The sequence below is a fragment of the Lonchura striata genome, chromosome 8 (genome assembly GCF_050655825.1).
Source record: "Lonchura striata isolate lonStrDom1 chromosome 8, ASM5065582v1, whole genome shotgun sequence".
Lineage (NCBI taxonomy): Eukaryota > Metazoa > Chordata > Aves > Passeriformes > Estrildidae > Lonchura > Lonchura striata.
In genome coordinates, this window is record NC_140710.1 from 22,388,286 (window position 1) to 22,401,291 (window position 13,006).

Below are 13,006 nucleotides of genomic sequence, written 5' to 3' on the forward strand. Positions count from 1 at the left end.
CTTCCTGCTCTTCCAGGCAGGCAAGGTTTAGTCACTGCATGCAGTCAATTTACTCCAGTGACAAGGCATGTATTTACTTTGGGAAAGAAACCCTACCTATTTTTTCTCCAATTATGATAAAATGAAATCTAAGGGACCCAATGGTCCTATCTGCCAAAAGAGACCCTAGTCCAGGAGTGGCTGGAATTGCATGGTAGGTCAGCTTGACAGGCCACCAGATTACTCCTCTGTCTGCAAAAGTGGCAAGCATCAGCAGCTTAAGAGAAGAGAGAAATAAACACACACTAGACTTATAAAATATTTACTGTAATTCAAAATACAGATTTACTGCAATACCAGGGTTTTTCCTGGGGGGGCGGGGGGAGGATTGGGGTTTTTTTGGTTTTTCTTCTTGTACACCTCAAATGGAAATTTTCCACAAGTAAAATGTCTCAATATTTGGATAATCAGCTGCTCCAAATTCAATCTTGTTAAAATATTGGCTATTTTTTTTTTTTGCAGAAGAGACTTTCAAAATCTTTGTGCTTTGCAGTAGGTCTGGGGGGAGAGATGGAGGGCAGAAGGAAAGAAGGCAGAAGGACAGAGGCACATACATGACTGTGGTTGTGCCCCATATCCTTCCCCATGTGCTTCCTCTCCTTTTGGTTCTGTAACATCCCTGGGTGCTGGATACCTTGCTCTCCCCATCCCCTTGCTAGAGCAGACACGGGCATTGCTCCCTTCTCTCCTGGCTCTTTAGTCCAAACTGATCCCACCAGAGAAGTTCAATTTAACAGTGGGTGAATGAATGCTGCCTGCTGTGAGGGCCTCTCATGGTACACAAAAATACACATTTAACTTTTATTTTCCCTAAAAAACCCCTGAGCTACATGAAGCTACGTTGTTATATGTTAAGGATACAAAGCCCCAAGCAATTTTCATTTACTTCAGTGGGAGTTGCAAATACTGGCTGCTAAAACGTAGCCAAAAATTACCACAAAATGAGGCCTGGGAAAGCAAGTACTTGAAACCCAAGAAAATCCCCAAGCTAAGGTTACTGCTACAACATTCAGTTCTTTTTGTTGCACATCTATACAGTTTATTATTATTTAATCTATGTCCTGTGAGGTGTGTAGGATGTGCAATGAAGCCAAAACAATATTGGTTTGGAGAAGTTAATATTTGTAATTTCCTGACTTTTGAATATTTGATTTTTCAGCCCCAGTAATGCACTAATGCTGTTTTATGTGTTTAATATATAATTGGCTTGAATTTTTTTCATCTTTTCAACTGTTGATACGATGATTAGCTTCTAGAGGAAGAGTGAAAGAATGACGTTTTTTCTTTGGCCCAGTACCACAGAATCTATTTTATGCACTTTTTCATTGCAGTGTTACTATGTTGGTGAGGGAAACTTGGTGTAGGTGGGAATTTGGCTGCTCAGTAGCTCTCAGATGAATGAGACTTGGAAGCCTCTCAAGGACGGTGTTATTTTTATTTCCTTTCCAAACTCGAGGGAAGCACTCGAAGATTGAAAGCTTTTTATGTGTGTTTACGGGACGGTGGGTTTGCTCCAGCCGTCCCTGCTGCACCAGCTCTTCAGCAGTTTGGGATAGTATTTGTCCAGCACTCGATAAAACAAAACGCTAAGCAGATTACAGCAGGTTAAATTAACATTTATGACCTTTAGTACGAAAAGCTCCCCTTTCCTGCTGTGCATAAAGAACGTGAAAGGGCTGCTGCGGTGTGTCAGAGCACACAGGAGCCGGAGCCATCCCCTGAGGGCTTCAGCAGGGTGAAGGTGCCGCTGAGGGGGTCCCTCACGCCGCTCCCCGGGCGCTGCCCCGGCCCACCTGCCGGGCCTCGGCCGCACCTGCCGCGGAGGGCACGGGCCGCCCGCCGCCCCCGCCGGCCTCAGGTGACACCAGCCCCGCCGGCTCCCCGGGCCGCCGCGGAGCTTCCTGCTTCCCAGAAGGTGCCGGAGCGGCTGCAACAGGAACTGAGAGACGGGGGAGGAGGCGGTGCCGCCGCTCCGCCGCAGTCGCGGCCCGAGCCGGGGGAGCGGAGCGGAGCAGCCATGGGCCGCCGCCCGCCGCGGCGCTGAGCCGCCCCCGCCGCCCAGCGCTCCGCGGCCGGCGCTGCCCCTTCGCCCCCGCCGGGCGGGGCGCTTGTCCCTGGGGGCGCCGGGGCCGCCGCCGGGGCCCGCGATGTGACCATGGACAGCAGGTTCAAGTGAGTGCTGTGTGCGCGGGGCTGCGGGGCGCGGCGGGCCGGGCCGAGCCGAGCCCCCGCGGCGGGCAGGCGGCGAGCAGGCCCCGAGGCAGCCCCGGTCCGCCGGGCCCGGCGTGCGGCGGGCGGGGACGGGAGGAGGGGGAGCCCACCCGGCGGGAGCGTGCGAGGGGCCGGGCGCGCCCGCCGCGGCCGCTGAGTGACAGCGGGAAGGGCGGGCGGGAGGCGGCGGGGCCGGGGCCGGGGCGAGGCGGGACCCGCGGCGCGGGGGGAGCGGCGGCGCCCCCGACCCGGCCCGCGGCGGCGGGGAGGAGAAGGGGGCGGCCGCGGCCCCGCCGGCCGCTCTCCCGCCCCGCGCCGCCTCCCGGCCCCGCGGCCGCCCCGGCATCGCTCGGCAGCCGCCGGCCCGGCCGGGCAGAGGCCCCGGCGCCGGTCGGGCTGTGCCCGCGGAACGGGGCCTGTGCGGGGCCGGCAGCGCGGTGCCGAGCCCGCCGGCCCGGCAGAGCTGCCCGCAGTGCCCCTGCCCGCCGCGGGCCGAGGCTGTTCCAGGCATCCCTCTAGAAGGTGGCAGAATTGTCAGGGCTGGGAGGGAGCTCTGCAGATCATCCCGTCCCCTCGCCGTGCCAAGCCAGGGTCATGTAGAGCAGGTGACACAGGAGCACTTCAGGTGGGTTTGGAACGTCTTCAGGGGAAGACTCCACGACCGTCCTTGGGCCTGTTCACTGCTCTGCCGCCCTCAGTGTACTTCCTCACGTTCAGGTGAAACTCCATGTGTTACAGCTTGTGACCACCCTTCTGCCATCACGGCATGGCAGGTGCAGGAGGGTTCCTTGGGTGTTTGGGAGCGCTGCTGTCCAGGCTGCTCTCCGGCAGCGGCCGCCTGCTCTGGTGTCATTGAAAGCGACAAGATGTTACACACGGCTTTCGGCAATTGACAAACAGCTTCGTGTCTATACGCGCTGAGCAGGCTGGCACCGCGGAGCTGGCAGGGAAACGAGAGACCAGAGACAGGCTCACAATTCTCACATTAGTTTGACACATTTTTGACACTTCTAAGCGTAGTGGGATGTGAAGAGTAAACTTAGAAGCATTTTCCTGCAAAAGCAGTTTTAGCGTACTACAGTGAAAGACAGAAGGCAGTATTACTTCAAAGACGCTTTTTGAGTGTAACTCATCTAGGAGTTGAGTTAGAAACACTCATTTGGTGATTGTAACACAAACTGATTCACATTAAAAAACCTCAACCTGAGAGGATGAACCCAAGGCCTAAGCTAGAGCAATGTCATGGGGGGATGTAAATTCTTTTAAATGAAGTAATTTTGTGGTTCAGTTTTCTAGGTTACTCAACCAAGCACAGCCTTATCAGTTTCATTCTGAACCTGCTCACCAGCCAGAGGAAAAATGGACAGTTTAACACCAGAGTAAATCTCCAATGTCCTGGATTTATGCTGTTGTAACTCAAACCAGAATTTAATCTCCTATACACAGGATCAGTAGATACAGGATTTCCCCCTAAAAAATGCTTTAAAATGCAAGGAAAAAGTGTGACATGGGCAGTTTATGTCTTCATAATCCAAATTGGACTATAACTGTGTGTCTCAATGGATGATGGTGCTGAGGTCAGTGAAAGCATTAACTGAATCAATTAATTTGTGACAGCTGAGTTTTTCCCTGGCTCAGCCTTTGGATTTCATTCAATACTTTATTTAAAGAAACAACAATGTTTTAATTTGCTTTATGTGAAGCATCCTAGAAACCTGGAACCAAATAATGGTGTTTTTTTTTTTTTTTCCCTCTGCCTAAATCTCCAGCTGATTTCAGTGGGAGTGTTACACAAGATAGGAGTTCTAGTGTGAGCCTTTTATGTGGTTAAATAGATAATTGATATGGGTGCGGTTATACCGCTTGTTTTTAATATAAATAGCAGTGTGCTTGGTAGGCAGAGAGGGGTGGATGGCATGGTAATGGCATTTAGACCTGTTTCAATGAGTATGTAGTTTGGGATTAGGCTGAGTGTTAATTGCTGTTGGCACATGCAGTTTTTTATTATCATCAGGTGGAAGAGGCGCCGGCCGTCACACGCAGCTGCCCTTGATGGCTACTGCAGATAGGGAGGCACTCGATAAAACGAGTTCCTGGCTAGCTGGGGCTTGTGTCCATCCCCAGTTAGGGCACGCGTGTTGGCTCTCGCGCTGAATCACGCCTGAGGTTCAGCCTTTAGAGTCCCAGCTGGCCATCGATCGATACCTGGTGAAAGAGGAAGCCAAACGATTCTCGGCCTTGGGGTGGTAATCAGGCGCTTTTAAAGGATAGCGGCTAAACACAGGGAATCCAAATGGAAGTCTAATGATGGGCTATTCCCACGTAGTAGAAATAAGACATAGCTGTAGAAAAGGCTGCCTGTGACTTCATTAATATTGCAGATTGATTGATTGATAAGGAGCTTAATAGCTTTTTTCTCAACTGTTAGATGAGTTATGGAGTGACTTAAAAGCTATTTTATATATATATATATATATATATATATGGCAGTGACAATATAATGTAAATAAATCACAAAGTTTAGCTTGTTTATCTTTCTTATTCCTTTCTTAAGGCCATATAGGGAAATGTGATGTTTTGGTTCTTCCTTAGAACTAATCTGAGTACTAATTTTGTTTTAATGATATTTTAATTCTATTTATTATTCTGCAAAAATAATGGAAAGGATATAACAGTAGAAATAAGATCTGAAATATGTATGTGATAATCGATTGTGTTTGTTTCTTCCAGGGAAAATCCAGAACGTACCTTTGATTTGGTACTGAAAGTAAAATGCCAAGCTTCAGAAAACGAAGGTAATGCACTTTGCCTATGATATTTATGTAGAGAAATGAGAGCTGGAAAAAAATAATTGTCATCCCAATCTAGTGTTATTTTATACTTTGAATTGCTTTTGGACTGAGATTGTGTTAGAATGTACCTATGATTATTTTATTGCTTTTTAAAATGTATTACTTTGTAGTTGTTGTGGGGTTTTGATTTAGCTGTTGTAAAAATATTTTTATTCTCTATGGTATATTTACACAACTTGGACTTTAAATGTGTTTTCTACTCTTAAAATGTTGATTTTTTGTAAGATTTAATTTTAGAAGAACAGCTGACTTCTGTCTATCAGGGGAGTGTTACTTTTGATCCGTGTGAGAGAGCTAAAGTAAGTTATTTTCTGAAAAACAATAGGAGGAGACTTTCTTTGTACCTCATGTTTGGCAGCTGCCTTGGTTTGTTACACCATAAAAACAGCAATGAGAGCTGCCTTGAGCTTGTATCAGCCATCACTTTCACATCTCTATAAACATGAGGAAAAAGAGATGTAGTAGTGCGAGAGTGGTCTGAGAGAGACTTTTTTTTTTGCCTCTTGGGTAAAAAGAAGATGGGCTTTCCAGTACTGAAATTAAAGTGACCTCTTGAAAGTCCACTGCGGGAACTCGGTTCATGTTCTCATCTGAGGTTGCTGGCCTTACAAAAGCAAAGGGAGAGGAGGAGTCTTGTTGGGGTTGTATTGTAGTCATGTTAGTCTGTGACAGCTGTGTCTTAATCACAACTGTAAAAACAATAAACTGCATCTTAAAATAAACTATATTTCATATCCTACTGTACTAAAGGATACTATTTCCAGAGTTTACTACTTTAACAAGTAAGAGGCCTGTAGAAGCTTATAGCCCCAAACCATCCTTTTTTTTTTTTTTTTTTTTAAATATATGTTTCAGACAGCATTACTGTTTGTGTGAGTTGTAGGAATGTGCCTAATGTGTTTGGGAAAAAAAAACATTTTTGTTGAAGCTAAACAGTTGCAGGTCTTCAGGTCTTTTATTTATTTTTGTAACCAGCCAGCATCCTCCAGTTTATCACCTGCTTTTTAGATTTGTTGTTGGTATTTGGCAAATCAGGTGGACTTTCCTAACTGATCATTGTTGTGGCTTGTATCACATAGCACTCTGCCTGTTTTTATATCCCTTTTACAGTTTTTGCCTTAGTGATTTCAGAGATGATGTCTGGGAATCCTGCTTAGCTACTTGACTTTGGGTCTGTTCCTCCTTGCATTGTGCTTTTAGTCTCAGCCCCCACCCAATATCCCTTCCTGGGGGCCTGTTCACATCTTGGCTTAGGCCCAGCTTCAGGCTACAAATCTTATTCCCTTTTTTTCCTTTCCCCCTGGAGAGCTAGACTGTTGGCAATCCTTCCAGGTCTTCATCTTGAAAGGTGTGGGCTTTTTCCTTCTGTGATCAGAACATGGATCTATATCCTTTTAACTCCTTTTATCTTCTGTTTGACTTCTCATTTTTCTTGTGCATCTTTCTGCCACTGCCTTCATAAGAAACCACTTCTCCTTGCGTGCAGCTCTGTGAAAGACTGCCTACACCTCAATTTTGGTCATAGGCACTTCCGTTGCCTCTCTTGGTTGGTAGTTTTGCTGTTTATCACTTGTTCTCTCTGGAGAGGAGCATCTTTAAGAAATCTGTGTGTCTCCTCACACTGTGACACAAATTAATGTGGGGACTGTGTTTGTGACTATATTGTGGTTGCATTCTCTGCTGTTCCCCTTTTTGTCACGATTGCTTCTATGAGGGCTCAGTTGCTCTTGGTTCATGGGGTGCCCAAAGATAGGAAGGAGGTTTCATACCAATAATTTTTTGGAGTCTGCAGTGTGTAACTGGCACGGGGCCTAGGGCATCTTCAGCTGGCCTGGAGCTTGTGTTGATCTTGGATGCATCCACAGATCAGGACAAAAATACAGTCCCCTTTGCCAATCTAACAGTGCTGGCTGAATAGTCCAGTTACCATCCTGTTGTACTTGGTGACCCATCTGGGATTTGTTCTAATATCTTTTGTATCATATCTAGTTCAGATAACAAACACTCCAGTGAGGGCTTTACATCATATTTACATATGGTATTATGAGCACAGTGATGTATCAGATTAATATATCTGAATGTTAAAGTTATCTAAAGGAAATTCACAAGGGACAAAAGTGTATTCTCTTCACTGCCACTTTAGAAATGAAGCACAGGGCTTGTCATGCAAAACAGGGAGCTTTCAAGGTTGGTTTATTATAAGGCCTAACAAATTTGACAGTTACCCTGTATTGTAGGTCTTGCCTTTAAATAGATTTTCATGCTAGGATAATCTTTTGAATATATCATACTTGGAAAACACGATCCATTCACCTGGTTCTTTGCTCATGCCTCTTTCTTATGAAAGAGATTTGTGTTTAAATAGGGGCTTTCTCCCTCGCATCCCATCTGCTCCCTGTACTTGATCCTGAAGCTATGTCAGGACTGAATTTGTGACATCACTGTCACCAGTGTTGCCGTGGAAATATCACAGCCGCAAAATTATGATCTCCCTGCATGAGTGAGCAGCAGGAGGAGCTGACTTAGGATAGAGGAAGACCTTAATGTGACCCATGCATCCCTAAGCTTTTTCTTCTCAAGCTTTGCTGTAGTCTGTGTTCTCCTGTATTTTAATTTCCTGTGCCAATGTATAACTGTTCTAACAAATCAAAATGGAGGTGGCCTAACTGCACATGGAGCTCTTTCCAAGATGTTTTTGTGAGGATGGTAAATGCCTGCAACAATCTGACATGACTGAGAATTTTGCTGTTAAAATTGTTTAACACTTTTGGAAAAGTATTTTTTCATAACTTCTTAATTACAACATAGCTCTCCTCAAGGAATATCAGTTTTTCAGATGTTACATTGTCCTAGGACTGTTCCAACTGTAAAGGATCATACATACATGAAATTCAGCAGCATATAGTTTCTTATATGTGTTAAGAAGTTTGTTCTTCAGTTATTCCATTAATTATTTTCAACATAGATGTTTACATTGAGTAGAAACCGAAGAGATTTCATGTAAGTTAGTATGAATTTATCACTTCTTGTTTGGTAGGTAGCTCTTGAATTGGTTACAGGCTCAGTTGTGCTAGCATGTATTTATTTATAGGTGGATCAAAATTTTGTTTCCCACTGGATACATAGTTTCTGGATTTTTTGTGGTTTAAGAGTAGTTTACATGAATATTTGTTACTCTGTTTTAACCTACAGGAATGCACAGTAGCATTGCTAGAATAGTGATCTTCTACCCCTTTCCTCAGACAGGAGAGGGCAAAAAGGATACTCTCTACCTAAATATTCTCATAATTCCTTCAACAGTTCAGGATATGCGCTTACTGTATTTTCAGAGTAAATCTCCAAAGAGGAGACAAAACACTTAAGATCAACATGAGATTGTAGCCCAGATCATAACTTTGAGTCCTTTGCAGTGCTGAGGGTAGTAAACATCAATTAGTAGTTGATGTGACAGCTTTTACTTAGGAAAATTCATAACGCATTTCTCGCAAGACTTTGAGATGAATTAGCCTCTGTTCAGCAGAGTTTGCTAAGTGACTGGGACAGAAGTGCTAAGCTATTCTAACAGCCTGGTATTTGTTAATTGTGAATTTGGCTTGCAATGTGAGTAGCACCTTACAGAAAAGAGTTTTATACTACCTTCCAGGCAGTTGCATATTTTTGTAATTCTTTTCCGTGTTTTTCCTTAATGAACAGTGAACAAGAAATAGCAAAAATGTGTGCTCAATTTAATATCAGCAGTAGGCCTTCTGTATTAAATTTTCACTTACTGACCCATAGGGCAGCTTGATAACAGATCTTATCACAACTGTGGTGTTATTTTAAGGACAAGAATTGCTCTTCAGCTTTAGGGTGAGAAGTTTTTTGCACTTTGGGCTGAGTCACCCTTACTGGGTATCAGGAGTAAAGCAGTGGTTCAGTTGTCCTAAGTGCACAGTCTTACATAAGGCATTGCTCAACAGCTGCACCTACAGCAAGTTTACTCTTCTCCTGGCACTCTTCTGTCATTTGAAAATTACACTGCAGCTTGCATTGGGAGATGGGTTGGAGCCTAGGAATTAACTGAACAAAGCTGTCTGCAGCTTTTTTTTTTTTTTTGCCATCCTTCTATCATGAAAAGTAAATTGAGTTTCTGGAAGGTTGATGTTTCTGAACTTTTCTACAAGATGTGTCCAAATTAATAGTGCCATTTTAATTTCTGTGAGGAGTGTATATTTATCTGTGTATCTATGAGTGCACAAGCATGTACAGGTTGTGCATACACACCTCTAAGTCTGAACTGTGGGTTTGAATTAAATGGGCACAGATGAAGCTGGCAATTTCACTCAGTCTATAAATTTTATATCCTGTGTATTGGTTCTGTTAAAACTGGGTTGCAGATGCAAAAGGCAGTGCAGATGCAGTAGAAAAGCAATGTGCAACAGCTTCTCTGAACATAAAGCCTTCAGCGTTTCTGTCCACAGTTTCCCGAGAAGATGACTCAGAGTGGTTTCAGTGTGGTTAAGAGGATGCTGTTTGCTACACCTTCTTTTTCTTTGATTATTGCACATTAAAAAAGCAACAGAAAGGCTCCTCGGAGGCTGCAGGTAAATCCAGAAAAATCAACCACTTTGTGGTTTGGGTCTAAAGCAGTCCTGACTGTTCAAGTTTGACTTGAAAACCCTTTTAAAGTGCTAGTTCGTTTTCTGTCCAGTCTAAGAACAATTGTTGGGACACCCTTGAAATTTGGTTGCTTTGTCTCTATTTCTTTTTTTAAATGCTAAGAAGTCTTATATAACTCTAGGACTAGATAATACGATTTCCAGAGAAGGTGTTAAATAGGTTGTGTTGAATTGCATTAATAACTCCTATAGTTTATTTTGCTTCTGCCAGAATGATAATAAAGCTTAGTGATGTGTGATCTCCAAATCTTTTTTATTTAAAGGGCCTTATAGTCATTAAATTTTCAAGAAAAAGCCGCAAATCCAGTTTAATTGTGTGTTGGTAGAGTTAAAAACTGTATGCATTAAGTCCAGGAATTAGTTTAGAAATGCAAAATTCTTTGTATGAGGTTTGATTGCTCTCTGTTAAGGTACTAACAAAATACGTAAATTCAGAAACGCTCTAATTCCAAAAACAAGTTTAATGCAGTTGTTAGTTTTGTCCAAGGGTAACCTGTCTTGCTTTGGTAAGGTTTTGTTTTGGAGTCTTCCAAAGCTGCTTGCAGGATTGTGGACAGAGCAAGCACCACTTTTTCTTCTTCTGTTTTTTCTTCACTCTAGAGAGTTGTTTGTTAACCACATACTCTGAGCCACTGGGTGTAACGTGCTGATCAAGATAACTTATTTCCTCTGCTCTATATTTTTTTGTACAGCATCTCTTGAATCTGATGAAAAAGATAATTCTATCAGTGGTAATACATAAAGAAGTCTGCAGGATTCTTTTAAGAGCAGTAAAAACTTCTGATGCAGTGTTTATATACTGCTGACCTTTTTCCCTGTTCGTTTTAGCTGGAAGGGTACTAAAAAAGTACTGGCCCACAGAAAGTTTCTCTAGTTTTTAAAGCATGCTCTGTTCTTCAGGTAACTGTGGAGGGCAACTATATTTTGCTATGAACTAGATAAGCTTTCTTAAGGTATTTAATTTGTGTGTATATTTTTAGTCTCAAATACTGTTAACAGAATTAAGTTAACATATTCAAATTTTTCAGTTGGTAAAATATAATTTGACAGCATTGGATATCTGCTTATAGTCTTAGCTTAGATGCAGTTTCTCTGTATTAAAAAAAAATAAAGCTTTCTTTTTAGATTCTTCAGAAGTTTCATTGAGCTTAACATCCGCTCCCCTGCCCCAACTCATTAACTCATATGTTATTTAGGTTAGTGCTACTTCCCTGTAATGGTTTTTGCTTTTCTATTGAAATTTCGAAGCTAAAAAGGACATTTAATCTAGCCTGGTTTCTCTATAGGACTGACTGATGAGGAGAAGAAAATATCAGTCTTTTGTTGAGGGTTGTGTAAATGCTTTGAAGACAAAAGCAGGTAGGGTAGTAAAAGCAGGTAGAGCATCACTTGTGTCCTTTAGACAAAACCAAAGAATATAAGCCAGAGTTTGGCTGAAGTTCTCTAGTGTATAAACACCAAACATAGTTTTAAATCCTTCATAAATTATAATCTTTAAACCCTCCACTTGTAGCTAAATGAGTAATTTCATTGTGTTCAAATTTCTGGCATTTAATTGGAAAGCCCCTGAGGGTATGAACAATGTCTTCTGTGTGTTTGGACTGTCACTGTCACAGAGTGGGTGTTGGAAAATTATGAACAACAAAACCAATTAAGACAAGAATGATTTTGCATCTTAAAATAAAGATTGGCATTTGGATGCTTTTTACCTTTCCCCTCCGTTCTCCAAAGACTGAAATGCAGTGTAGTCTCTACAACTTTCATCTTCTCTACAGATGCAAAAACGTGGAGGAAAATGTCGCTACTTTTCAGTGTCTCATTTCCTACATATCATTTTTTTTCCACCAACCTCCAGAGATTCTTGGATGTGTGTGTAATTTGGAGGTGGGTGCAGATATGTGTGTGTAGGAGGGGAAGGGGTGAGAGCTGCTGCAGAAATAGGTCAAGGAAGCCCTTTCTCCTATCTCGCCTGCATTCTTTACCAGGGTGAAGAGCCCTCCGTGGGGAGGGCTGACCCTGCTCCCAGCAGCCAGAGGACAGTCCTGGGAGGGGTGGCAGGCTCTGCTCTGCTGCAGAGATTCCAGCTGCAGTAATGTGGGGGCAGGCACTGTGCTATCAGTGCTGGGCGAGATGAATGATTCCCCTGCAGGCACTTGCCTGGCTGTGTCCGTTTCTCATGCAATGCCATATGCCACTTTCAGCAGTGTGATCGGGTTTTGGGCAGTGAAATTAAAAGGGAAAAACTTGATGAGTTAAGGAATACAAATACTAAGCTGATATAAAAAGGATTTTGTATAAAATAGAATGAACAAACTAGTATTAGTATAACTAAATATAAGTTGAAAACAGCAATGTGTGTAATGTAGTCAATCGGTATGAAAGTTGACGTTCTTATGCTTTTTTCAAATTTAATTTTAGTTTCATTTTAGTACTTCACTATTTGAGATGGCTGCCTGGGGGATAGTTTGTGGGCTTTTAAATTGCTTGCATTCAGAAGTGTTAAGAGTTTGCATATTTTCCTAAGCTAATATCAGCATGCTTCAGCCCTCCCACACACTGAACAACCAGCCCATCGTACACAGAAATTTCTCTCTCTTCAATGGGATATTTTATGCTGCTTGCTCTCTTCATATATAGTTTAATGACTTTTTTTTTGTATGGAGGATTTAAAATCTGCTGAAAAAAACTTTGAAAACTGATAAACTTCCAAGGTTTAAAATGCTGTTTTTGCAGAGCTGTAAGACACTTTTCTGTCTGCCACTCATTTGAAGAGGCTGAAGTGTAGGGTTTCCTGTCTGGTTAACAAAAATAGTTTTAAATTTCTTTTTCCTTTGCCACCGATGATATTATCTGGAGAATGGCAGGTACATGTAGATGCACATGCTGATCATCTAATTGTTGAAATGGATACTTCTGTTTATAAATAAAAAAAAACATGATCAGGCTACAAAGGAAAGAGTTATATAAGTGTTCATGAAGGGTTTAAAAACCCCTGAGGCCAAGTAAAGTGCTATTTTTATTCTTTAAAGTAATGTAGTAAGAGCGATTTGAGCATAGTGTTGCTTTGCAACTAATATGTTAAGAATCTATATTTTTCACGTCAGGCTGATACGTGATAACTCCAAGATCCTGGTAAAAATATATTTACAGGCAAATACTTAGGGTGGAAGATTCTGTGTGACAGATAAAGTAATAAAATGCTGAAAACATGACTTCTGATAGCCACCTTTAATATTTTCCCATGTA

The 13,006-nt window shown here is 42.7% G+C and overlaps 1 protein-coding gene across 4 annotated transcripts in view; it reads left to right on the forward strand.

The window, feature by feature from the left end:
- Window positions 1-2,057: 2,057 nt before the first annotated feature.
- DENND1B (DENN domain containing 1B) overlaps window positions 2,058-13,006 on the forward strand; it is a 152,496-nt gene continuing 141,547 nt past the window's right edge. For 2 of the 4 annotated variants that reach the window (XM_021547477.4, XM_021547487.4), the window contains exons 1-2: window positions 2,059-2,211; window positions 4,981-5,045. In XM_021547477.4, coding sequence (XP_021403152.2) covers window positions 2,195-2,211; window positions 4,981-5,045 — 82 coding nt within the window. In that variant the 5' untranslated portion in view covers window positions 2,059-2,194. Of the gene's footprint in view, window positions 2,212-3,002; window positions 3,828-4,980; window positions 5,046-13,006 lie in introns of those variants that run through there. The other 2 variants (XM_085585985.1, XM_085585984.1) reach the window with 2 other exon arrangements.